This window comes from Anser anser, assembly GCF_964211835.1.
Source record: "Anser anser genome assembly, chromosome: Z".
In the NCBI taxonomy this organism is placed as follows: domain Eukaryota; kingdom Metazoa; phylum Chordata; class Aves; order Anseriformes; family Anatidae; genus Anser; species Anser anser.
Window position 1 is genome coordinate 69,598,896 of NC_139723.1, and position 27,248 is coordinate 69,626,143.

At 42.2% G+C, this 27,248-nt stretch overlaps 1 protein-coding gene across 1 annotated transcript; it reads right to left on the reverse strand.

The window, feature by feature from the left end:
• Positions 1–132: 132 nt before the first annotated feature.
• Positions 133–21,780, reverse strand: SNX18 (sorting nexin 18). The gene is made up of 2 exons (XM_083818301.1): positions 20,030–21,780; positions 133–3,202 (listed from the first exon to the last, which is right to left on the reverse strand). Exons 1-2 carry the CDS (start codon positions 21,642–21,644, stop codon positions 2,949–2,951), a joined length of 1,869 nt encoding a protein of 622 aa, XP_083674427.1. The 5' UTR covers positions 21,645–21,780; the 3' UTR covers positions 133–2,948.
• Between the last annotated feature and the right edge of the window lie 5,468 nt (positions 21,781–27,248).

Consider the following 27,248-nt stretch of genomic DNA (forward strand, 5'->3'; position numbering starts at 1 on the left):
GCAAGCATCACAAAACAGCAGGGCTACAACACAAACATGAAAATGATTAGATAATCATTTTCACAGGTGGTTAATTTCTAAATGTAAAGCCTTTAATTTAAAAAGAAACATTACTCACTCACCACTTGCTGATCATTTTAAGTAGCTATATTCCACTGATGGGTTTATTCTACATTTTTCATTGGATACAGCACTTTCACAGAAACCAATACATCAGTGAATCTTTTTGCAGCTTTCAATTAATCCCCCTAAACTCCCAGTAAATATAACAGACACATATTACTATCAGCACAAAAATTGTAATGCATCAAACACAAATTACAGGAATGGAATAAAACAAATGCGTTTATGTTATGGAGCTCATTTCCTCTCTTCCACATTTATTCATTTAAGAGGTTTTGTTAGATTTCCCTCAATACCTCCACAGTCCCACACAATATACATTCACCTTCTTGTAGAGTACATTCGGACCTCAGATCACACCATCCAGTAGTCCGTCAGCATGGGTGGTCAATGTGACACTTGGTTCCAAGTAAAACTAAAATAGTAGATCTCACGGAGTGCAGTAAGCATGAACTGAGTTCTGGCTCCCTACATCTGCTTAACTCCAACTCTCTCTAAGTGAGAATAAAAGCAAGATGCTAATGTGCTAATACCTTTTCAAACTTTGCAACACCTCAGATCCTGGACTGCAGTCAAGCATTTTGGTACATCAAGTTTAACAAATTAGCACCCCTATTCTCCCTCTACCCCAAAAATTCACAAATGAGAAAGTAAGGTGATGGCCATGACAGTTTATTTGGGAAAACTGTACCTGTCTGATAATGTTTTATGTATACATATCACAGCTTAATTTCCCCTGGGCATGTACACTTCATTAATACTAACCTCCTAGAATACTTCAACTGGACCAAGATCAATTTCTGATCAGGTCTTAATATCTCTACATAGAATTACTTCAACTGTAGCCTGATCTAATTACTGTAAAGTCATTTAACAAAATGCTATCTGGCTTAAGCAAACGTAAACCACAGAACAGCTCAAACCCGGCTCACTGCTATCTCAGGTAATTAAACAGTATGTGGGAAGTTGGAGCACTGGTGGGAAGAGCTGTTATGGGAAGTGGTGAGTTTTGAATGTAGAACAAGACACCATGAGGAAGATAAAGAGCAAGTCAGCCCTATGACTATGATCCTTATTTTACAGTCAACATTGCTGTTTGCAGCACTCTTTCAATAGCCTGCAAATGGATTCTTCCCTCACTGATTGTCCTTCTGTTACAAACACTGTTGTTTTTTCTTCCTCTTCACTCCGTATTTCATTTCTTTGGGTATGTATTAGCAGCACTGCTGAATGCAAAGTGGTCAAAATAGCAATCTTCCAAACATTCTGGGGCAAATCTTAAACCCAAAACTACATTCTTACGTTTATTCCTCTGAAACAGAGGTGTGGGGTTAAGCTACAGAATCTCCCATGATTGAATAAAAGAACTGTACATTTCTGCTGCATAGGTGAGGAATGATTTGTACTTAACTATTGCTTAACTTCCTTTTCCAGGCTTTAATTTGTTTAAGCTATCTTTGATTAATTTAATTAAAAAAAAATAAAGTAAACATTTTGCTTCCTTTGAAGGTTTTGTTATTTTTGTTTAGGAGAAGAAGGCTAGGATAAATAAAAACCCCCTCTCATACTGACCTCTAAGAAGGGAACCAATAGGTTATAAACACAGACTTCAGACTTAATTCAAGGGAAACAAGCCAGAAAACTCCTTAAAAGATAGTGTTTACATACATATAAATGCACCCTGCTTGTCAAAAATATTTATACAAAAATTAAGACAATTGTTAATTCTTGAGTGTTATAAACATAAAAATGCCACCTGTTTTCCAAGTCAGTTCAGCCAAGACTGATTTCAGATCATTTGTATTACTGAACATCCCTGAAAATTTATAACCGAGTAAACTAATGAATCACAGTGGAGTCTCAACTCAGACAACCTGCAATGTAGATGCAAGTCTGAAGTTAAACTGAATCAGCGACTGAGCAATGAGCAGATCTTTTCCTACTTATAAGAAAAAAATGTTCTAGCCACATAGCCTGCATTCATATCCTTTTGATAAACATCACTTTTATTAGGCTATTTCTTCAAATTTCCACTCACAGTAATGCTTTATCCTAAAAAAACCCCTCACTGTAATATTCATTTCAGAAAGGGAATTCAATGGTGTATATTTGTATATGTGCTTAACATCCTAGTACATGTAACAAGTAGTCTCCATTTTCAAGGAAAGTGTGAATAGATTTAATTTCTCCTTTTTGAGCCAACATTTGTCATAAGACAGTACTTGCTGTGCAAACTGGATGGCAGCTGATTTTTTTCCAGTTAATATGAGGTTTCATTATCAGTTCCTCTCATAGGCATCAACCCTTCATTCATTCAATCATAAAAATGTGACTTACTAGAAAAGGAAAAATAGAGTCTAAAGGCACAGAATCACATAGCTGCTCTAGTAGGAGTCTGTAAACAGAGAATTGTTTGAATTTAGGAAATCCAAATCTAGGAAAGTAAAAAGGCATCTGAAGCAGGCTTATCTAGCCAACTTCCTTAAAGACCCAAAGGGTTTTGAGGTCTACAAAGTATGCACTAAAATACCGTATTTCAAAAAGCAATAAGGCAAATAGTATATTCATTATTTCAAAAAAGTTACAATGGTAGTGTAGGCATACACAGTATAACTTAGTTACAATGTGTGGTACTGTTTCTACTACATAGCCCTATAACTGTTTCCTTCCTACATATCAGAGATTAAACCGGGATTCCAGGTAAACACAAACCATCCTTGTACCACCATCTACCACTGGCAATAGCTCTTTAACAGCAGCGATGTTTGCTTCGCTGCTTAAGTCATGTTCAAATTGAGCAAAGTCCACAAATCAATGTTCAGAGATTAAACACTGTCATACTTGTGAAGAGCTTCTTCTAGCTTTTGTGTCACTTTTTGAAAAAAGAGTATTTGCTGTTGCAAGAAATGCTGCATCTGTGATTTAAAGTCCCTCACACGGATTTTGTGGAAATGATTAATTTCTGCTAGGGTTGCAAAAGAAATAATGTTACAGCGTTCTTGAATGCCCTCTGCTTTTTGGAGCTCCATCTTCCCCTCTTCGACATGCCGCTTGCTCTCCTTTACTTTGGTAAGGGCTCCTGTGTAAAGAAGAAAACACAAGAGTACAACTGTGAGGAAAATGTAGACTTTACCGCACTTTAACAGGTCATTTAACAAGGATTTGTATAAGGCTCATTCTGAATGTATTTACACGTGTGTTTATATGAATGGGAAGTTCTTTCAAATAAAATCACAGAACAGTGTATCTTGCTAAAAAAAAGCAACTTTTAAGGCTGTAGCTTTCAAAAGTCAGTAAGAGAAAAACATGCCTATTTCATAATCTTAAGAAATCAGATGGTGTCCTTCAGAGAATAACTGATAAATACACCGGCAGTGGAGAAAAGCACTACAAAACGAGTCAGATTTAAGCCTACATAAACACCAGAAGAGTAACATCATTCAGAAACCTTTGTGAAACACCATACACTTTCACAATCTTTGTGAAACATCAAAAGGAGATCCGAATACACAAAATAACAGTATACCATTCTGCTTCTACACTACAGACACCCCAAAATACACTGAGTACTAGAGAATCTAGGAGTTTATTTCAAAGTTGTAGACTCCAGATAGAGGTAACACAATTTTGGAAGAGCCTGAAGAAAAACAAAGCAAAAAGGTTGCTAGCCTTCCTCCTCCAAACAGCTGATTAAAGCACACACGCTACAAAAACACAACGTCACCAAAACAGACTCATATAGTGACGCAGAACACCGAGAAGCATCTTGAACATTCATTTTCATGAGCTCAGTTTCCCCTAAAAGCAACTTCTTTGCCTTAGATATCACACATATATCTTCATAGAATATCCAAGCTGGAAGGGTCTCATTGAGTCCAATTCCTGGGTCCCCAAAGGACCACCCAATAAATAAATAAATAAAATCAGACCAATCAGATCATGTGTCTGAGAGCATTGTCCAAATACTTCTTGAACTCTGGCAGGCTTGGTGCCGTGACCACTGCCGCCCTGGGAATGTATCTTATTCATATACATAAGAACAGTCAGATCAATACATCTTTATCTTCTCAAAAAAATCACTATATATCACTATAAAGTGATACATTCGTCAAAACTCTTATGATCACACAAGTTTCTTGTTCCTTCAGCTACTTGTAATGTCTCAAATGACTCTCTCCTTTCATATTATGCTTTACATCATACAAGTGCCTACAGTTCATGAACAGGACTCCCTTTACGTTGCCTTGAAGAAATGCATTTCTGTACTCCCTACAGCACGCTTACAGAGGAACCAAGCTAACAGAGGAGACTCCCTACCTCTGTCTTTAAGGAGGACGACCTCCAGTTTGTCTGTTGGAGGACTAATTTCATCTTGTCAGCCTGAATCTCTGTTTGTAGTGAACATTATTCAACAGCAAAAAGAGTTCAGCAGCAGACACATCACCTTCCATTTTTTCCTTGCCTGTTTAGTTGAACACCCGTCACCCTGGCATTTCTCACAGCCTGGTGCAGTCGTCCCTTGTCTCGTCTCTAAGGTCACAGAATCATTAAGGTTGGAAAAGACCTTCAGGATGACCAAGTCCAACTGTGCACCTGAGCTGCTGAGCCCCTCCACTAAACCATATGTCACTTAAATACCTGCAGGGATGGGGACGCCGCCACTTCTCCGTGCAGCCTGTCCCAGTGCCTAACCACTGTGTCAGCGTGCTCTTACTAGAGGCAAGTTAGAATACCAGAGGATTTAGAGGACCTGGGGAAAAAGAGTTTGTTTCAGTCCCAGTATGTGATCTCCATCAGGAGCTTCAGAAAATCCTCTCTGGTCTGCAGGAACCATATGGACCGTTCCTGCTAGGAAAGTCATGAGCACGACAAGTTTAGACCGAAGACTGCTTCACAGAAAGCATAGGTATTTGAGCGATGGTCCCCAGGACAGTGTCGGGTGGTTGGTGCAGCCTGGCCCATCCACACCTTTCCCGATGCCACAGCCCTCAGGCGTGAGGGCCAAAAGCTTGGCACCGGATGCGACAGCTGATTGACATCATCCCCAGCCTGTCCCAAAAAAACAGCACTGAAAAAACACAGGCAGTGCTGCAAGCGGCAGGCCGCGCCAGAAGATCTGTGCTTTCCCCTTCAAAGACTGAGTAATCTGGGAGGCAGGATACGATGTAAAAAAAAACAGTCAACCTTCTGTTCTACAAAAAGGACATTGCTTTCAGGAAACAAAACCTAACTCGGCTTTTTTTTTTTCTCTGCATTCTGTTTCATTGCAGGAATCTGTACAGGGCTGTGAAAAAATATGAAATTTGTGACTTAACTGGGAGCCAGATGGAGCTGGTTAAATAAACATGACAACTCTTTGGTTGTGATGTGTGGAAATAGCTTTAGATGTTATTTCTAGAATGACCAAACTGGAAGAAAAAATACTGAAATTTTACAGCATCAGCAGCTGAATGTATAACTAGATTCTGGAGCATGCATAATCTTCGAATTATTTTACATCAATACAACCATACATTACCAAACACTAAACCCCTTGAGACTACAAATATTATACACTGTGACTTTTTTTTTCTGGAAAAAAAAAAGTTAAAAAAAGATTTATAATTAGGGAGAGGAATCCAAGGGGAAAACTTCCAACCGTTAACACTGGTCTCATAATGCATGTGTTTTCATGCTGGTACTATAGTGGAATTTCCTTTAAAGTCTAGGCAGACTACAACTGGAAGTCAGCGATGTATAAGAGCTTATACATATACTTATACACAAAATTCTTATTATTTTTTCAAGTATCTTAAATGAAGTACTGAATTAACAGTGAAAGAATAAACCTTGAAATAACTTCATACAGGGAAACATTTAGGTTATTTTCGGGCAATCAACAAACCTTCCCCAAACACAGAGAAAAAAAAAACAACAACCCACGTGCTTTATATTAAAAAGTAAGCAATCATTTGTTCTAAAACACCATTTTTAATTTGTTCATCATCTACTGAAGCTCTCAAGCCTTAGTTTAGTAAACCTCAGGAAAAAAAAGCACTCTTAGCTCGCACGGCTTTGCAAGCACCTTCACTAACAGCAACACACCATGTTTCATCTCCCGTTTTCTCAAAACGTTCTCCTAGCTGCTGCTGCACCCCTCTCCTCTGCCTGCCTGGCACCTCTGCACCTTCCCTTCTGCCCCACACCCTGCGGAGGCTGAGCGAGCCCCCTCTGGCCAGGCACACCTGGAGAAGCACCTGCAGCTGGATGCAGCTCCCTCCACCTGGGCTGCTCTGCTCCGTTCCCCCAGCTCCTGGATTCAAAGATCCGAACGTCAAGCATTGGTTTGGACAATCCAAATAAGCAAGGCGTATTTAAAAGCAAACAACCAGAACAACAGTAGCAATCACAGAATTCTGGCAGCCCTAGAAAAGAATACCACATGTTTTAGGGAGGAGGAGAAGGCACAGAAAGAGGCACCTCCCAATGCATATTAGCTTAAAGAAATCTCCTGCTGAATATGTCTGGGATAAGTATCTGCAAAGGCATGGTTCCAAGAGGGATGGAACACATTCAAAAAAATGTATATATATATATATGTATATATATATATGTATATTTTCTGTTTAGCTCCATTTCTAAAGATTCCCTTACAACTTGTCCGTGAATTTAAAGCTTCTGGTCTGATGAAAAGCCCTTCTGTTAGGAGAGCAGGTTCCAGTGGTCAGGGATAGCTTTCAATCAACAAAGAAGGCCTGGGTCACAGACACTGCAAAAAGCTGTGCTACATCTATTTCTGTTCTTAAAGGTGGGGAAAAGCAGATGTGAATGCTATTTTTCATCACCCAAAGACTGAAGTTAAACAGACAGGGGTGCTCGATGAATGCTGTTTAAGGGCTTTTAGAAACTCAGTTTTCAGTACTTGTTTTGAAGTCTGAGATTAGACAAGCCTAGGTTACACGAACACATTTAATAAGGGACATTTATAGTAATACTAGCAGCCAAGAATATATGGGCAACATAAAATTCCTGCTAGAAACAAATACTTGCAAGCTGTGAAACATGCTGTATAAACAGCAACTTAAATAGGTGCTGAGGAGTTACCAGGAAAAAATGAAGTGTATTGAGTCAGGAAGCTCCCATGCAAGCATGAGGTTGCAATGAGGCAGAAAGAATCAAATACATTCAGGAAAGTAAAACCAAAAAAAAAAAAAGTCCTGAACCTGAGAGCACTCAAGTTTGGGTCAAGCAATATATTTTCCTATCACCTGCAGTTTTATTACGTTCAGAAATGCTTTGAGCATGTGTGAACAATGAACCAAGGGTGGGTTTGAGCCCATACATGAGCTTGTACTCACTTCCCCTCACCCTGTAAGTATGTGTACAGAGATGTGTAAGTGGATCACATCATGTGGATGCATATGTGTCTACAAGCACCCGTTCATGCATGGGGAATGGATCACAACCGACTGCATGTGATCGGCCTGCCAGCAGCCAGCCCTGCCCGGGTTCTTGGCGCTGAGTGTGCACGGCAGCAGCCCAGACTGCAGCCTGCAATGTGACCAGAAAGCAGAAGTCCTGGGGCTCAGCTCATGAAGACCAACTTCCCACTGCCCACCTCCTCTTCTAGAAGCAGCACCTGGATGTCAGCTTTGGAGTTCTGCATGCAGTAGTCAGGAGTGAAATTTCAGCTGCATATGAAATTATGAGTCCACATGAAGACAAAGCAAGAGGAAGGGAAACCTCTGGGGCAGCAGCCCTTCTTTGCTCTGCTTTTGCACAGTGCTTAGTACAGCAGACATCTGCCCCATGGCTGGGCTTGCTCGATTCTTAAAAAATATGAGCAGTCCTTACTGATGCTGTTCAGAAAGGTATTCCTCTTTTCTGAAAAAGAGCTAAAAAATTGCTGTAGCAGCAATGACTTAACTTCATACAGCAATACTGCATAGGGGCTTGCAATATGGGATTAAACATGAAGGCCTGTCAGCTCGGTGTCACTAACACATGGCACTTGCAGCAGCAGCGAGGATCGGTAGAGGTCAGGGGGTCTGCAATTCACTGTCGCTCTCAGGAATGTGTATCATCCACTAAGTCACCTATATATCACTGTCTGCAGTATCTGAGCACAAAATACTGAACTGGAAAACTCACCTAGCATGTAGAAGTTTTAGATAGCTTTTTAGATCCTGTATTTGTAATGCCTTTATGACTACAGATACTCAAATATGTACGTCACTTTAGTGATGAATTATGCTAAACCACAGCAAATAGCTTTCTCCCACTAGTAGTGAGATAACTGACACATACGTAAACTGTTATGATAGTGTAAGACTTCCTTTCAAATACACCCATTCCTGTTATTCTTTATACCTCGAGTTAAGGAATTACTGCAAAATAAGTGCAGAAGATACGTGAGACAAAGAAAGAAAAGTTATTCCCCTGGTTGTCCTTGATACATTAAGCAGAAAGCTACTTTCTGGAATAGGTCCTTAACGTGGGAGGGAGGCGTTAGCCTTGCGCCCGCCCCACTCTGCTCTGCTCTGCCCCTGGCGTGACGGCTGCTGGTGCCGCAGGTGGGAAGCAGCGGTGGCTCCACGGGACAGGAACACGGCATGTGGCCACCAGCCGCCCCGGACGTAAATCCGTACCCACTCTGCTCAAAAACGATACCCGAAATGACAATAGATAGCAGAGCGGAAAAGATCTGGGGAGGGCGATTGTTCTGGCCTTTGTATCAGCGGTAAGCGTGGCAAAAACAAAGAGCACCAGATTCCTGAATGCCTCCTTTGAGAAGTCCCCTGGCCAATAAGCTTCGGTACGCCAGCCTCCCCGAAGAATTTGTGTCAAAGTACAAAGGTTCCTCTGAAAAACGGCTCCCTCGTGAGGGAAGAAAGCTAGTCAGAAAACATTGTGTTCTTTACAGAAACTCGGAAGATTAACAAGGAAAACTGTTCAGCAGTCTCATCTGATAGATCTTGTGAAAATGATAAGACCTGTGTAATACATACATACATACATACAATTTATTTTGTCTTCCTACTGTCTGCAAACTACAAAATCAGATTTGGTGCATCACTTTCTGGAAAGAAAAATAACTTGTGTTTCCATGCCATTCAGCTGCCCTTCATATTAAATTGCCAAACAGTAGGCATCAATGATGTCTCCTTTAAAGTGTGCTACTCGATACTGAAGGGAGAACTTTGAACGCAAACAATTCCCTTTGCTTTACTTCTATTACGAGACACCACTTCTAAAAAGAAGTGAGAAAACAATACACATCACATTGATTTTAGCAGCTCTCATAAAAAGATGCAAAAGCATAAAAAGTGACTAGAAATGATATTACACTTTTCTTACCACAGACCTGATGATGTTTATTCATGTTATTTATTTGTTATTTAATTACAGCTCTTTGCCTAAAGATTTGAAAAGGCAAACGCCGGGCAGCCCACGTGCACGTAGCCGCAGTTTTGATTTACCCCGTGGAAGACAGAGCCGTCTCCGTAACCCATCCGACTGCTGCCAAGCGAAGCCATCTACGTGGCCGTCCCGCTTACACCGCAGCTAGCAGAGATGTTGTTACAGGATGACTCAGATGACTAACCCAATTAAACACTGCTCTGGGCCTGGAGGGCTTGGCTTTGCCGATGGCTTAGCAATTCCATCCAGCTCAGCCCACGGCTATGCAATTGCTCGCTCCAACACAAGGGAAGGATCAGAAGCACCGCGCAAGATTACACCTAACGTGAAATCCTGCTCTGAAGCAAACCCCTACACTTCCCCTCTCTCGATTCGAAGAGAAACGACGAAACTGTGCGTAGTAGAATAGAGATTGTACTACACTGATGGATTATTTGCTTAAGAATGCTGTGAGCACAGATTAACAAAAGAAGCCTACATTAAGTTAAGATTCTGCAAATTCTTTACATTTTCTGGCTGAGATTTAGAAGGGAGAGCAGCATAATGGGAATTTGCCTGAAATTAAAAACAGAAGGCTTCTCCAGTAGAGACTTAACTGCGTAAAAGAATGTCACAGGGAAAATGTAGCATTACTGAAACTAATGAAGGAACGGCTCACTACTTTGAAATCTGATTTTAGTGTTTCGAACATAACAAAGCAAGCAGTCTTCAACATCAAAGGCAAAAGGATGAAGTCACTTGTATTTTCTAAAAGTGTCAACACAGTTTTCAAAACCAAGCTTTCTAATTTAATGATGATATTTTTCTTGATGGTGCAAAACTATTTTAAGAAAGTTCTGCTTTTCATAATGAAAGTGATTTAAAAATGCAAAAATAAAATTACAATTACTTTAGTATTGCAGGTTTTTGTATAGATATGGGAACATGGCTATAACGCTTTTAGAATATGCATCCTAATGACAACTAAAAAAACCTCAGATTTTTCATTATTTTTTTGCTCACTGCTCAAAAAATATCAGAATAAGATAGTACTATCCTATAAATCTAGGCTCACAAATTACAGGTCTCTGCTAACACCCAGGTTAATGCTGACAGACTGTGGCATTATTAGACGGAACTATTTGTTCTTTCAGCTACCCTGTTACAAAGCTCATCAAAAGCTGTCACTCAGAGACTCATTCTTCAGTTCAAACTAAAGTCACCCTCTAATCTGCACAATGCAGATATCATGCAAAAATAAAAGTCTTTGCCAGAGATTTCAGAAACATGACAAATTCTGATCTTATCTGGTGGTTTTAACCATAGACATTGATTTAATTCCTATATAACTGATTAATGATGGTGATAGAATGCACAGTGTCAAATGCCACTCAATTTTCAAGAATTAGTACTGTTAATGGATACTATACATGTCTAACTGCTATCTTTTTTTTTATTTTTAAATAATGCCATAGTTAAGGTCTGATTAAATCGTTGTAGATCACTGTGTATACAAAGGCAAGTTCGTGTACACACACATAAGAAGAGTATACACAACCCATTTTTTTATCCAGAGAAACAAGGGCTGTAATCATACCTAGGCATGTTCAGAATCTCCAAAATGTTTATGCTACTGAAAAATACTTCCATTATCACATTGGCAATGCACACTTCAGCTCTAGAGTCCTCCAGATAAATCCAGCAGCTCCAGCAAGAACGTTTCACTGAGCCAAGCTACAGCGCACTGCTATACAAGCTACAAGCCACACTTTGCCCTTAAAACAGTTGACAACAGGAGGTGTGAGTAAGGTGGCAAAATAAATGAAAGAAACACTACGGAACAACAGGTCTGCCACACCTACCACTCTGCACAACCACATTAAAAAAAGGAAACCCACACTGCTACGTTACCAAAGGCAAAAATTATGCAAAATCAGTTGAAAGGTGCTTGGTTTTTTTTCCTCCTGAATGCTGAATGTAGCAATTTTAAAAGAAATATATTTTAGATGTATTGTATGCAGACAATGTTTTCTGCAAATGAACAAGCTTATTGCAGCCACTGCAGGATGTGTTTACAAGTATTTCTAATGACTGTATATGTACCTAGAGTGATGTCTGAAAGAAAGCCCATAAGATCAATGAGTTAATTTTAAAATCCAGCTGAACTGTGTACACGGCTTTCCATTATTACAAACATAGCATTGTGCATCACAGCCCGAGAGGCAAACATTCAGTAACACAGGTTTTGCCCAATTCTAAGACAGCCTGTACTTTTCAGCACTCCTAGCTACAAGTTAAGGAGGTTTGACAGCACTTCAGCTGATGCTACAGACTGGGCTATAGAAAGGAGTGACCCCACAGACCAGGCTGGTTGATAGAAATGCATAACATCTGCCCTTCGAAAAGCAGCTCATGCTGAACAATTTCAGGGTGGACACTTGAAAATGTAAGTGATCACAACTGGCAGGAGTGCCAAGACGAAAACTTACAGTGATTTTAAGTACATCTTACGAGCCCGCATTTAAGAGTAGCACCAAGCAGGCTTTTAAAATAAATGTTTGTTCTTCCAAAAATTTAAGTTGCCTTCTACAATTTAATTATCACAGTTTCTGAACATGGGTTTCTCCCATTCAGCGCGTTCAGAACAGGTACTTTTCTGCCAGAAGAATGCCACTAAATCTTAATAGCTTATATAAATGCCCTGTTCATAATGCCTAAGTCAAGAAAACAACCTCAATCAGAAATGATGTTGTGCACGCATGAGAAATTAATTTTCAGTACAATTGGTACAATTAATTTTCAGTACAATTGGCAGCATATGAGCAGAAATGTCTCCTCTAGATCTATAGAAGACGAATACAAGTTATTACCAAAATGGATGTAGGCGTCATAATACTAAATGGCAACCTCAAAAATTTCTTGAGATTTATGGGATGTGGGTGGACAGGAGAATACAGGCTACACAGCATAGCAATATCCATATGACATTGTCAAGAAAAGCCAGTATAAATGCCGGTTTCACCTACTCTCATAACCCTGCTTTATTGGGGTCCTATGCAAGTCCTGCTTTTGGATGCTGGTCTCCATAAAGGCTGAAGGGATGCAAAAGGTGAGCACAGTTTATGGTATTTGACTGTTCACCATCATCTGCATAGTTCCACGACTGTCCTAGGATCAGCAAATATAACACGCAGAGCCACTTTACGTAACTTCCTATGAAAAGAGCTGAGATCCAAATTAAGTGCAGATCCTGCTCCACTTTTTCCATAGTGCACCTTAAATGCCCTCTGTTAGAAACGTGAATGCTGCAGCATCTCTGTGAGGACAGAAAGGACATTCCTTGTTGCAGTATAAACAGCCAAAGTAAACCAACACTAACGTAACTGATTGAAATATAAAAGCAGAACTTTACAATAGCATAGTATAATGCTATATACACATCATATATAAAAATGCTGTAACAGATACTATTGTATTATATGTTAACTAAAATTGTAAATAAATATATTTATATATTCTAATGTATAGAAAGTATTACAGAATTACTGAGGCAGAAGAGAATTGTCTGCCTTTTTGGAGGATGTGATCTACTCCTCTGAGTACCATGACTTACCTAAACTCCAAGCAATTTGAAAATGTGGTAAAATGGATTTTCCTTCAGTTTATTGTCACTTGGCTGGAACAGCTATTCATGCCTATGATTCAAAATGGTAGCTCTGAAAAAACTGGACTAGTAAGTTGGTTTTTATCACAGGGTGAAAATGCAGTGTAAACTCCCAGTAACAGCATTAACCTGCTTTCACATTGCTCTGAAAGAATCGCACGCAGGCATAAAAAGGGTGGTTCAGTTCATCACTATTACGGAAGTTATTTATATGTGATGCGTGCCTACCCAAAGCATAGGCTGAACAGCCCAAGACAAGGCCTAAGCATAGTCAAGACCTGAGCAGACTTTTAACGTACATATATATATATATAGTTACTGATTTCATGAAATACCAACTCAAAAGTTTTAAATGCATTTTTAACTTTTTTTAATTTTTTTTGTTTTATTTAAATCCTTGTGGCCTTCATGAAAGATACAAACAAGACTGCAGAAAGCATTTGCTATTTGCTCAAATCCGTTGATAAAGCTAATATCTTGGGGGCTCAGCCAAATGTGATTTCATTTCTTTAATTAAAATTTCAGTTTCTGTGCTATTTGAATCAGGCAGTTCAAAATAAGTACGGTACCAGCTGGATGAGTTTATACAGTCTGCACACATTAACTTGGCATTTTAACTGTTCAAACAAAGTCTAACAATGAAGTCATGGAAAAGATGTTGGAAAGGCTGAAACGTGTCCTTGTTTCAAAGGTGACTTGCAAAAATAGAAAATTCGTCCGGCTTGTTTGTTTTTGATAATGTGCTTACAAAGACTTGGAAGAGCTCTAGGAGTTGCTTTCTGTTTTCAGTCTACCAATTCTGGTCATCCCTGTTTTGACAGAAGTCCTTCTAGCATGACCTGCATTTCCCTAGCCGTAAGAGGACAACGAACCCTTTCTCAGCATATAGATTCTTCAGAAACTTCAACCTGAAAAGCTATTGCATAGTCTTTGAAATAAAACTGCTTCCTCCTTCTACAAAATAATTTCTACTTCTTTAATATCTGCACTCTTATCTTGTAGTCTTGTGGCTTTTTTTTCCCTTTTTAAAATCAGTTGGTAACGGAAGTGCTGAGATACTAAAAGGCCAGCTCCAGTTCTTACCCCTGCCATCAGAGTGGTTCCCAAGAGTGTGTATCAATATGGTGACAGGCGTTTTATATATATAAATATATATATATATATATATATATATCCTGCTACCCTCTTCTCTCTGCCGTTCATGAGGTCTTCCCAGCACACAGAGTCTTAATTCTTGTGGTAAGCAAGAACACAAGAGCTGAGAGTCTACTACCTGTGGTCAAAAATGCAAGTGTGAGCTCTGGTCAAAACTTCTCCAGCCTGCTGGTAGTAAATGCCTGGTGGATACAGGCTTGCTGGTGTGCAGCAGTGCATGCAGTCCTTCCCACAGGTGGAACAGCGATCTTCTTCCTCTGCTACCAGCTGTTTGCTGAAAAACTATCATTGGGACTTTACCGCCTATGAAATGTCTTGCCATCGTCAGATTTGTGTGATATCAAGCTAAGAGAGGTTCCAAAAGGTACCAGGAAAGAGAAACATCATACCTGCATGAATCTTACTCACTTAGAAAGATAAGGTACGAAGAGACTGGGGAGTGGGAGGAAAAAGAAAAGAACAATCAATGCAAGATCCATGCATCTTTTTGGCAGACAAGACACACAAGTTATTTTTTTTTCTTTCTTTCTTTCTGTTTAATCCCCTTCAAGTAAGGGCATTGCTCAATTTTAGTCTTACTTATTGTTGTCCTCTGTGTGATTTACACAGACCAAGGAAGCTGTAATTTTATACTGTTGCTAAAAGTGAGGATTCCTTCACGGTTTAGCCATCTAGAAGTCTGTTTCCCTCAGGCTTCTTTCAAACACTACAAGGTTCAAACTGGGTGATTCAGGAGCAAGTAGATAAATACTACATCACTCCGGTAACAGCAGTGCGAAAGCTGAGAGGGGTGACAACAGTCATCCTAAGGAAATCCACCCTTGTTCATCAAAGTCCTTAAATAGATGGAAGATGGGTACCCATCTCTTTTTACTATCATAGAAGGCACCTGGCAAGGATTACAAGAGAATACAAGTCTGTGCAATGAACTTAATAGGCTAGAAAGTAAGCAAGGGAGAAGGGCACTGATTTTACACTGTGTTATAAAATCTTAGGTGTGAATTCTGACCAGTTTCATTCGTTCAAGGACACATAGAGACTTCTTCCTTCTCCCCTCCCTGCAAGAACTGCTGAAAATGTTATAGAGACCTCCAGATTTCTGTCTGGGTTTTTTCCATGCTTGAAATTCCAATGCATTACTATCTGGAATGTTTTTTCACCTATAATTTTGTTATTCTAAAAGCACACCCAGTGCATTTTTATAGCCAATGTCTAGGATGACGTTTGCTCCAGATTAATAAGGACATTTGCCTCAATTTATTTTTCACAAACTTATCAAGAAGTAAATGGGTAGGGTCACTCAGATCTTTTTAAATAATTCTTTTAGAGCTTGGTGTGCTGAGGAAATGAATTGCTGCCTACATCTCAGAAAACATTTAGAAAACACTTTCTTAAGCCTGTTTTGCAAAAATCGTACCAGAAGTTAACAACATCATGGTAAGATATAGAAACAATTTTGGAAAGCAGAGATGAAACATCAAGTTAGCCAGTGTTTCTTCCTCTTTCAGAAAACAAGAGGCCAATTACAGTAATTCCTCAAGAAGACTTCAAAAACAGAAAGAAAGAAAAAAACCACTAAATTCTGTACTCTCACTAAGCAAGTATCAAGATGAGATAGCCAGACAAGCATGAACTACAGCACTAGCATACACTCACACACTATCCCAAATTCTCATGTGCACAAACTTCCCAAACCTGAACTTGCATGGGCCTGCAGCAAACATTGAGGTTGAAGATTATGGAAGTCAGAAGATTTCATCACCTGAGTGAAGCTCTAGCAATTAATATGTAGGAATTATTTTGCCAAGAATGCCTAGGGAATTTCCACAACTAGACCTTAAAAAGCACAGAAACGAAGATGGGAGTGTGCTTTTCTTCTCAAGCTTAAAGCAACTGAATCTAGCATTTCTTGAAAGGTACATCAGTTCTGCAAAAAGAAAATGACAAGGTGCAGTTTTGGTTTTAAGCCTCATGAACTAAACACTCCCCTTCTACATATGTTTTGCCAGAGGCTAAAGAAAACTAAGTACAAGTATAGCTGTCTAACACACTTGGATCCTCTATTCCGAAACACACAGGTATGTACAGGAAAACTTTAATGTAAGCATGTTAGGTGCACTTCCCTGTGGATGAGGGCTAGATCTGTAAAGTATTTGGGTGCTGAGAGGCTCGGAGACACTTCTCTGCCATCATCTACCCCTACAAATGTCAGTTTTCCCCTAAGTGCTCAGTTTTATTTTGAAAACGTCTAAAAGAGCAACCGTTTGTAAGGAAACCATGTCTTGGGACTGAAATGCTCTGTTGCCAGTCCCAGTGGGACTCTCACGCCAAGCACTTCCAAATGGAAACGTGGGATTTCCAGCTCGGTGTGCTCTTCACTGTAGGGCTTGTTTCAGTGAACCTTCAGGCCTGGACGGGTGCACACACAAAACCAAGTAAGGTTTCTCACAAAGCGCTGCCAAGCTGGTCCTCAACCGGACTGTGGGAGAAAAGCAGTTCGAACCCCTCCTCTGTCTCCTTTGGAGCAGGAACCTGAACTCCTCCTTCCCTCACAGAAAATTCCTTAAACACTGAGTGCTCAACATCAAGGAGGCAGACAGACAGGAATCTTTAAATCTCCTATTGAAGTTATTGCCATTCCATCACATACTTACACTACTAAACACGTTGAACATATTCCCATGGCTTTCCATCTTTACCTAAGTGACCAAAATGACAATCACTCTGTACATCACAGATCACGTACGATGTCCTCAACATGGGAGGCAGAAAGACCGGGATCCCTGAACAGTAACAAGCACAATGTTTAACCCATTTCCCTGCTGATACACAGAAAAAGCAACAGTGGGCTTTTGTGTCTTTGGTTCATAACTTTAGACAAACAGATAAAGGCCAAATGGAAGAAAATTCTTGCCTCTAGTTCAGATTCTTTGGCTATCTTTTGGCACAAAAAACTTTGCAGAAATTGTTCAAAAACCTCAAGACACGCAGACTTCTCAGTCCATTGCACAAAACACGCTTCCAATCACATTAACCAGCTGTTCAACTATCTGCAGTAGATCAAACCCTTAACAAGACAAGGCAGTCTAAGGTTCTACCAGCACATATATGTTTGGGGCATAGCCGCCTTTATTTTTTTGGTCCTTCTCAGGTCTAGAGGGATACAGAGATGGAGTCTAGAAACGGCTTCGCTTTTTACCCCAAGTGGACAATCCATTTGCACTATGTAGAGAAAAATGGAGGAAGCACTCATAACCGTAGAGTTCATCTTTTTAAAGCCAAGCCCATGTTGGCAATGTATCAACAGGCTGCTGTTTCTGCCACCTCTAAAGGCACTTTTGGGTTATTTTACTGCACAAAGTTGTACACTAGAAAATAAAACACTGAAAGAAAGACACGTCGACTGTTTTCAGATGATCTATTATCACCAATAGATTTTTGTTTGGTCTGTACAGACAATAATAATCCTTACATACTGGCAACTATCCCAGACTGTAAATTTAAAAGAAAGGTCTTATGTTGTAAGAACACCAAACAGTTCATGTTTTCATCTGAAGTTTACAATTTGGAATTGAAGAGTTATACCCTGTTAGAAATAACTGTTAAGAGCAATAAAACAGCCATAAAATGGAGAGGGAAAAAAAAAAAAGCTTTCTTCTAGTTTGTTTCTTTTCTACAGGGAACAAAAGCAACAAATGCATAACCCAGCCCTAACCCTGTTCCTGTGATGAATATGGACACTCAGGAGACCAAATTCTCAAACCCATGCCATTTTCTCATTGCAAATATGCACCAGGGATAATAATTGTGTTAGCTCAGAGGTGCTGGAGCATTAGCATGTGAAGGCAGGCTGGCTGTACGTTTCTCCATCCAGCTCCAGCACAGACTTCTGGCACCAAATCAGCTCTATGCATGTCATCATACTTCTGCACTGCTATGGTGGAAGCTCGCTTAGATGAATTTTCCCCAGTTCAAGAAGGTAAACCTTCTTGTAAGTGCAAACTCAAACACAAATGAAAGAGGAATAGAGATGTGCAAGCTAAAGGAAATATGGGTTGAATCAAGCACATATCCTACTATTCCCAATCCTCTCCTCAAAGTAAACTCTATAATATATCTTAAAGTTTTAAGACTGTATTTAAGTAGTGTATATCATCTGCTGTTTTATTGCACCTGATAAAAAAATCTTTCCCCTTCCCAAGTGTGAGACATTGTGTCACACTTTTCTCCAAATTTAAAATACTTGAGAGTTGTTATCAGAACACAATACCACACCAGCTAGCGGAGCAAATTCTCAAAGGTCAGACTGCACTTTTCAGTTTTCTCTTCAAAATAATATCAGGATTATTTAAGTTTCCACCCACAATTTTCAAGATTCGACAGGAGAATGAAAATCTGAACTTGATGCATCTACTTGAAACAAAACTCTTGCTTTCTTAAACAAGTTGTGTACTTTATATCAACTCTGCCTCCTCAGATTTTCCTAGCAATAGTGTGCACCTCCAGAAAGCCTGCCTTTTTTGATCTGTTGTAAAAACTCTTCCAACCATTTCATCAAAAATCTCAAGATTTCAAGGCCTTGAAAAAGGCAGATAAGGGCATGAAAGACTGAATCACTGTGGATCACAGTTAAGGCTCTGCCTCTCTGGATACAGACCACCACTAATAAATCTCGAAAATAGTTTCCAGTGAAGAAGCTCTCGCATTTTGTTGTACAACTGTTACACACACAAATTTCTGTACAGCCTAGGTGGTGTTTTCCTAGGTCTCTTTAATTCTAATCTTTGAGTTGAAAGCCATAGGTCAGCGATATAACAGGAAAAAGGATGAATGATGGGCTATTCTTCTCACAACAGTGATGAACGCATGAAGAGCATTAACTTCAGAGCAGGGAAATTATCTACACTTATTCAATGCTACAAACCTGTATTTATCTGAATGAGTGTCCCTAGTTATATAGCAGATGATTCTTTCATTTTCAGAGTTTCTTTCCCCCTAATGGATCACAAAGTGCCAAACAAACAGCAATGTGAACCTCAGAAGCATGTTTCAGGTAGAAAGATGCCAAAAGGGTACCACATGAGCAACATCTCTTCAGGATAATAAGGGCAAGGGATGAAAAAACCCAACTAGGAACACTGTGGCAGACCACTGTCCTCACAAAGATGCAAAAGGGAGTTTAATGTACGGCCAAACTGACAAACACCAACGGCTTTAAACTTCTCATCTGAATGCCCACCACTGCAAAACGCATGTGACACTTCCAACAACAAGGTCAGTTTGTGTATCTGCATCTTCAGATTACTTATCGATTACCTACTAGATCAGAGATTTAAGACACCTGACATACGTCAAAGAGTAATAGATGTTTTCATACCAGTTGATCTCCGGGGGTTGTAAACAAGCTCATTAATCTTTAATGTATCAGCCGCACAGGTAGATGTGGTTTCTTTCAGAGGCACACAGTCACGCTCAGTAACCTCTGACGAACAGAAATCCCAACAAAGTCTAGACCTTTGGCACAGAATGAAAGCTGTCACTGATGTGTTTTGTGTATTTTTAGCAACAGACTACCTGAGTAAACACTGAAAAGTTTAACCCAAGGCCAACGAGCCATACATGGAGAAAGTTTAGCTCCTGGTTCCTACGTCTGTCTGCATGGCACCGATACATTAAACTATAATTTCAGAAAATAAGTAAGGGTGTTACCTTTCTGGACGTGGATGATGTCCGGAAAGTTGGCCAAATGCCCCTGATACAGCGCTAACAAATCCATCACGGGATCTAGGTCCTGTCGGGGCTGATCTGCAAAGAGGTCCCCGATGGCATCGTAGGCTTCCGCAGTGAAGGCTATGGCTTGGTTGAGGCCAGCCGAAAAGGCCTGCTGGTCCAGCTCAAACGCCTGGCTGAGGCACTTGAAGGAGTGCCCCACCTTCTGGTATTCCTTCTTGAAGCCAGTGACTTGCTTGCGGGCGAACTCGTTGGCGGTGTGATTGAGCTGCAGGGCGCTCTCGTCCATCTTCTTCGTGAAGGCTTTGAAGCCGTCCACCTGGCTTTCCACCTCCTGCAAGTCCAGGCCGGCCCCAGGGCCAGTGGGGACACTGATGGTCAGGAAGAAGTTGGCACCCACCATCTCGTCTTTCTCAGCCTTGCGCTTGCCCTGCTTCCAGGCCTTCTCATCCGTGCTGGGACAGGTGAGGAAGTGCTGGAAGGCATCGCACTGCGCCAGCACCGGGTGGCTGCACATGTGGTCCATCCACCAGGCCAGGCCTTTGCGACGTTTGGAGATGAAGTCCTCCTCGAAGCGGCCTGTGGCCTGCTTCTCGGGCAAGTGGGGCACAGAGATGACAGGGAACTTCTCGGCCAGGCGCCCGTAGAGCCAGTCGAAGTGCTTGTAGCGGCGGTGCACCTGCTGCCCGGTGTGGCTGGGCACCAGCTTGTAGGCGATGTAGCTCTTCATGCCCTTGAACTTGGTCTGCTTGGTGGGGTCCTCAATGGAGCACTGGAAGGGGTAGGGGTTCTCCTGCCACTCGGGGCCGCGCGGGCCCAGCACCACGCACAGCTTGTCCCCATCCTTCACGAAGCCCGATGCCTCGCCCAGCACGAAGGCCTCCCCGCCGGACTTGACGAAGGTGGAGAACCGGTTGAGGTTGCGGCTCACCGTGGCCGAGCTCTTGGCTCCTCCACCGGCCGGGTGCGGGTGTCCGGCTACGTGCCCACCACCGCCGCCACCACCTCCGCCACCACCGCGGGATCCCAGGGACAGCTCGGACCGCGTGGACAGCCGGTAGCGCCCCGCTGCCCCGCCGCCCCCCGCCGCCTCGTAGTCGGGGTAGGAGCTTCCCAGCGCTCCCGGCTCGTCCGCCACCGTCGAGCTGTCGTCCCAGTCGTCGTCCCAGTCGTCGTCGCTGCCCTGGCTGGGCTGGTAGGGGCCGCCGTAGGGCGCCATAGGGAAGGGGTACCCGGCGGCGGGCGGCACCGGGAAGGGCTCGGGGGGCTGCTGCGCCGCCGGGGGCTGCTGCTGCTGCTGCTGCTGCTGCTGCTGTGCCGCCGGCTTGAAGGCGGCGGGCGGCGGCAGTGGCTCGAAGCCGGCGGCGGGGACGTTGGCGTAGCGGGCGGGCGGCGGCGGCTCGGCGGCGGGGGCGCGGATCACCTGCACGTAGGAGGCCGGGAAGAGGCCGCGGTCGCCGCGGCTGTTGACGCCCTCCAGCCAGCCCTCGATGTCCTGCTCGCTACACAGGCTCAGCACCTCGTGCTCCCGCAGCGAGATCTCGCCGGGGTTCTCCGACCTGAAGTCGTACAGCGCCCGGGCCCGCAGCGCCATGGCCGCGGCGCGCTGCCGGCGGTGCGGGCGGTGCGGTGCTGCGGTGCGGAGCGGAGCCGCGGAGCCTCGGCGCGGCGCGGTGCCGGCGGGCGGCGAGTCCCGGCTTCACCCCGCGGGGCGCGGCGGGGCCGGCCCGGTCCCACGTCGCCAGTTTCGCTAATCCAGAGCCGAGAGGCAGGGCGGAGGAGCCGAGCGCAGAGCGGCCGCCCCCATCGATGGGCCCGGCCCGCACCGACCCTCGCCGCCCGCCCCCTGGCGGCCTCCGGGGCGGGACGGGACGGGACGGGACGGGACGGGACGGACCCGGGGCTGGGGCTGCCCCCGGCGGAGGTGGAGGGGTCCGGGTGCTGCGCCAGGCTTGGCGGGCCCGCCTCGCCTCCCGGAGGGTCTGTTTCGTGGCCAGAGGGAGGAATTTGAACCCCGGGTCCTGCGCGGTGTAGTGCAGAGGTGCTGGGTGAGGTGGCCCGGTGTGGGTGAGGGGGCCGTGCCTCCCCGTCACACACATTCCTCTGGGTCACCCCTGTCCTGGCTGCCCTCGCTTACAGTCAGGAAAGCCCGTGTTTTAGTCGTGGATAATGTGTATTCTGTCCCTCTTCAAAAATTCGATCATCCTGCCCGCGTTTGCTTTCTGCAGAGCAGCCTCAGTCCCATCCCTACGCTTCTTTTCCTACCCTGGCCATTTCCCCTCATAACTCCTGTGGCACCTGGCCCTGTGTTGTCCACTCACACACATCCCATCCATGGCCTTTTAGCCGTCCTGTATCCCAGGACATGCATTTCCCTCACGACTTCTACCTGGCGGAAGAAAGGCAGGGCAGCAAATGCTGACTGCACTCCCCTTTCTGCCCAATGTCTTCCTCCCAGGTGTGCCACTGCCTTCGCCGTGCCTTGCTGACCGTTCTCGACCCTGCTGGGAAAGCAGTGTGTGCCCGTTTGGTTTCCAGTTCTTCGTGTTTTCCCTTCAACACCCTGCCAGGTACTAAGCTCTAGCTCATTTCTCTGACTTAGTTCAAAGTCTATGTCACCTCTCAAAGGTCTTTGTGTCAAATAATTTCTGTGAATTTGGGAGCAATTCGTTGGAATGCTACAAGACCCGCTCCTTGCTTTCATTAGGTGTAAATGTAGAACTGAGCAGCATGGTTTAGTGGTGGACTTGTCAGTGCTAGGTTAAAGGTTGGACGAGATGATCTTAGAGGTCTTTTGCAATGCAAATGATTCTGTGAGTCTATGATCGCTGTTCTTAATGTTGTTTGATACCCGAGTTTTGCTTTTGCTCACTTTTTTTCCTGACATCCATTTTTCCCATTTGACATATTATCACAGCACTTTTATCTAGTGTTGCTTAACGTTTTTTGAATGCATCAGTTCACCCCAGATTAATATGTCACTCCCAGTACTCCGCATCTGCCTAGCTCTGGAAGTCTGTTTTAATTAGGCAACACCAGTAGTGCCCAAAGAGCCTCAGAGTTCACCGCATAAGCAGCTCCTGCGTGGCCAGCCCAGGGGCATATGTTCACATTATATCGCTTGTGTCTCCATCTCCAAACCTGAGCACAGAATGTGGAGCAGCCATTTACTCAGAGCAGTGCTGAGTATCCGCATTAGTGATAAAGCAAGAAGCATCAGTCTCCTTCCAAGGGACAGCTGGCAGCTGCTCAGGGCTGTGCAGCTGAAGACCTTGACTTCAGACATCTCCTTATCAAGGCTGCTGGATTTTCCCCATCAGCACACTGACCTGGCCTCGTCATCATTGACCCACCCAGCAGGACCAGAGGCGTTCCTCAGGCTCTGCGTCAGCATTTGTCAACACCCTTGGAACCACCACAGCTCTTTTTCCACTAGGGCTAGTGGTCGTTATCTTTTGGCCACTGTGGTCAGTGCCTGCCATCCATGCAGACAGGATTTTCTTCTCCTGAACACAGGAACTTCAGTGGTATGTGGTCCAGGCTCCAGCATGCTGCCCTCAGCCCGTGTGGCCAGCTTAGAGTGAGGACTAAAACCCCAATGGGAGGTACTTACGGGTCAGTTTAACCTCTGTCATAGATTTTATCCCTAATTCTCACTACTGCAAGAAACAAAGATAAGCAATCTAAGTTTTATATTCCTTCAAAGTTACTCCTAATACTGATCACAGTTTGATCTGAGCAGGCTTTGCATTCACATGAATCCTCACAGGTTAAACTACAGGAAAATTACTTCCCATTCTGCCTTTTCTGTACTATTTATTGTTTTATATGTGTTTTATTGCATCTTATTCTGCTCATTTCCCAAACTTTTCGGTCCCTATTCATCTTAATTTTCAATTCCTTTAATCATTACTGCTGTTTTCTCTGAAACAATTTTGCTTTTTTTTTTTTTTTCTCATGAGTTGATCAGCACTGTAAATAATGCTGACCTGCTAGAGTTGTATAGGCAGATGATTTAAAATTTTTCTTCATTGAACACCCAGGAGTGACCAAGAGATGCCATTCTCAGCTACAAAAGCAGCTCAGACACTGGATTTTGCTGCCCCAAGTGGTGAGAAGTTGTGCTTTCAGTGCCTGGCAGGCTGCCTCTGTCCCAGGAAGGGAAGGAAGGAGAGACGGAGCTGAGCTGGGGGCCTGCTGTACTTCACAGGGTCCAGTGCTGGAGAGGACAGCTGTCCTACTTTCTGCCTTCACCCCCCCTTAGTGTTTTCTTAATAATTTCTGGCTCATTATTTGTATCTACGAGTGAAGGTGTCAACTTCAAAAGGTGCAAAAACTGCTACAACGAGGATTTTGAGTCATAAAATCTGTAAAACTAATAAAAACATTCTTTTTTTTTTAACGTAAGTGTAAACTACTTAAGTGGTTATTCTCTAAAATGTTCCATCTTTGAGACCTTAACAAAAATTATATAACATGAAATTAAGTCACGGCTTTTCAGGCACTATATTAGGCAAACATATGAAGGGAGAAAGTATGTTATATTATTTCCCTAGTGGACAAAACTGCGAAGAGAACTTGGAACAATAACTAGCTTCAAATTATATTTTCCATTTGCCTCCCATCAGTGAGCCAGCTCTGATGACCATTGTGTGCAGAGACTGTTGTGGGTTTTAAAATGAACTTTTTTTTTTTTTTTTAATCAAGAAAACCGACCTGCAAAATTAGAAACCACCCTAAAAAAAAAGATTTTTGAAGGTTTTGAAAACACCAACTTCTTAGGCCCTCAGTAACCATCTATAGTGCTAAGTGGAAAGGCTGGATTGATTAAGCCTTGCTTTTTTGTTCAGACTACCAGAGGCAAGGGTTTTAAAATCAGAATAGCACATATTGATTTCTGTCATTTTATCTGCATGAAACATGTATCTGAGTGCCTTCTTTGGTAGCGAATCTCTACCATCTTCATTGGGAATCAAATTTTCAGAGTCAAAGTGAATGTTATTCTGATTCTGTTGAGCTCAGAACCTGTAACTCAGTGAAAAGGATTAATGTTTAATGTGTTCCTAGAGATTTGTAATTTAGGGGTGGAAAAGAAAGCCAAACTAAAGCAAAAAGTGTGCAGATGCCTAAATACAGGATGCCTCATTGCTTTCATTTGGAGTTTGCTATCTCAAGACTCCTGAGAACCTACGCTGAAAGAGTTGTTTGAAAGCATTGTGATTTATTTTTCTGCTCAGGTGCAGAAGCTTATAGTAAAAAAATTGGGAACATGAAGGAAAAGGTAAGGATTTTGAGCTATCTTTCCTAAGAAAGTGAGTTAGTAAAGGCCCAGCAAACAAAAATAATAAAATTGTGTATCAATCCAGATTTAATTTTCCTTGAAGTCCTCAAATATTTCCTTCTTTCTTTTGTGGATTTTCCTCTGTGCTATAACTTTGTTGCTTTAGTAAGGAAAAGAAAGTGATTTTTCCAGGAGGGAAGATGAAGCTCTGGTGGGATTTAGCCTTTTCACTGTCACCATTATGAAGATACCAACTTGGAAAAACTGTAATCCAGGATGTTGGACAGTGTCCTAGTAGGAAACAAGCAGAATGGTGCTTTGTGCAAGGAAGTGTTCATCAATACCATTTCTGAGAGCAAACTCAGTCAGACACTGAGTATGTGCTTTTTATTGTTTTGCTTTGTTGTCAGTAATATCTCATCATAACTAGAAACCAATGTAATTTATTTTTTTAAAAACTGTAGATATGGACAGAAATTTCACTTTAAAGGTAAATGAAGTGGCTTTATTCCATTTCAACATTGTCTGTAACTGTAATGTCTAATTCTGAACGGTATGAGGACTTGCCAGAGCAGCAGTTACCATGCCTAACAAATCTGCCACTAGAGGGCACAAAATGATTTTAAAAACAAATTATCATTCTGAAAGATTAAAGATTTCAAACTAGCAAAGCAGTGAAGTAAATACAATGAATGTGACAAATAATTATAGTTTCTTTTTCATTTTCAGCTTTAAAAAGATCAAATAGTATTAGCTTTTAAACGTTCTGTAAAATCATACTTGAAAATATATATCTATTTTCAGGTATCAGAAATGGAGATACTTTATATTGTGCTATTGAATTTAGGGAAAGATGCAGTGGACTTTAGGAGAAAACAAAATCTTTTTTTTTTTTTTTTTTTTTTTCCCAACCAGGAACATAAATTCATCAGAAGTTGCATAACATTTTTGAAACTAGGTTGTGTAAAATAAGAGATAACTGAGCAGAAAGACAGAGGTTCTTGTTTGACCTTTGCAATACGTTAGTTGCCTCAGCCCCTGTCTGCTTAATAGGTGGCCGGTACTCAGAAATTCTTAACCCTGCATTTAATATTGCTAGGAATGCATGTCTGTCTCTGTTCCCTGTCTGAAGAGATATCATTTCACAGCTATGCAGGGATGGCCATTAAGATAAATCAGCTGTGTATGCCGTCCTTCCATGCTGTGTAATGGTGGCATGAGCTAGACAGATATTCAGGTGGTGCTGAGAGTCTTTCATGGTCACAGAGAAACAGGCACAGGTCAACTGCCAGTCCTTGTCATACACACAGTCTGAATTTACCTCCAGAATTTAAAGACTGAGATGCATTAGCAAAAGCAAACATATGAGCCAGATGTGCTTTAGCCCAAGCTGCACAAGTCTTTGAGGAGTAATATCAGTCCTAATAGATTGCAATCTAATACCTGTCATGGCAATCCCAAGCACAAACAGGCTGGGCGGAGAATGGATTGAAAACACTTGACCAAGTTATGGAGGGTTGTGGTGGGTTTTCCATGAACTGAAGTCTTTAAGTACATGTTCTTTCTCAAACATACTACAGGTTTCACAAGGAAATTAGCAGGTGGGATGACATGTAGTCTTTTGTCGAGGGGATCACAGTGGAGATCATCATTGATCTTCTAACCTTTAGACCTATGAATCTGGAAACCTTGACTGTCTCCATGCTGTAACCATTTCAGGCTGAAGTTTCTAGGTGGTCTCAGCTAATACCTTTTGAAAACAAGACTAGGTAAAAAATCCTTTATTATTTTTTTTTTCCTCCACAGATTCATGTGTGTGTTTATAAAAACTCTCTTTGTGTTCACATACACAGGAGGAATCTGGTGTAAACGGTAGAAGGACCAGTGATCAGTATCAGAAAGTACTATTAGACTGAA

Bases quoted from the DNA above. Each gene is read 5' to 3' on its own strand.
- SNX18 (XM_083818301.1), bottom strand. From the start codon at position 21,644: ATGGCGCTGCGGGCCCGGGCGCTGTACGACTTCAGGTCGGAGAACCCC. The intron at 3,203-20,029 runs GTAACACCCTTA...TTCTTTACACAG, and splicing joins CATCATCCACGTCCAGAAAG to GAGCCCTTACCAAAGTAAAG.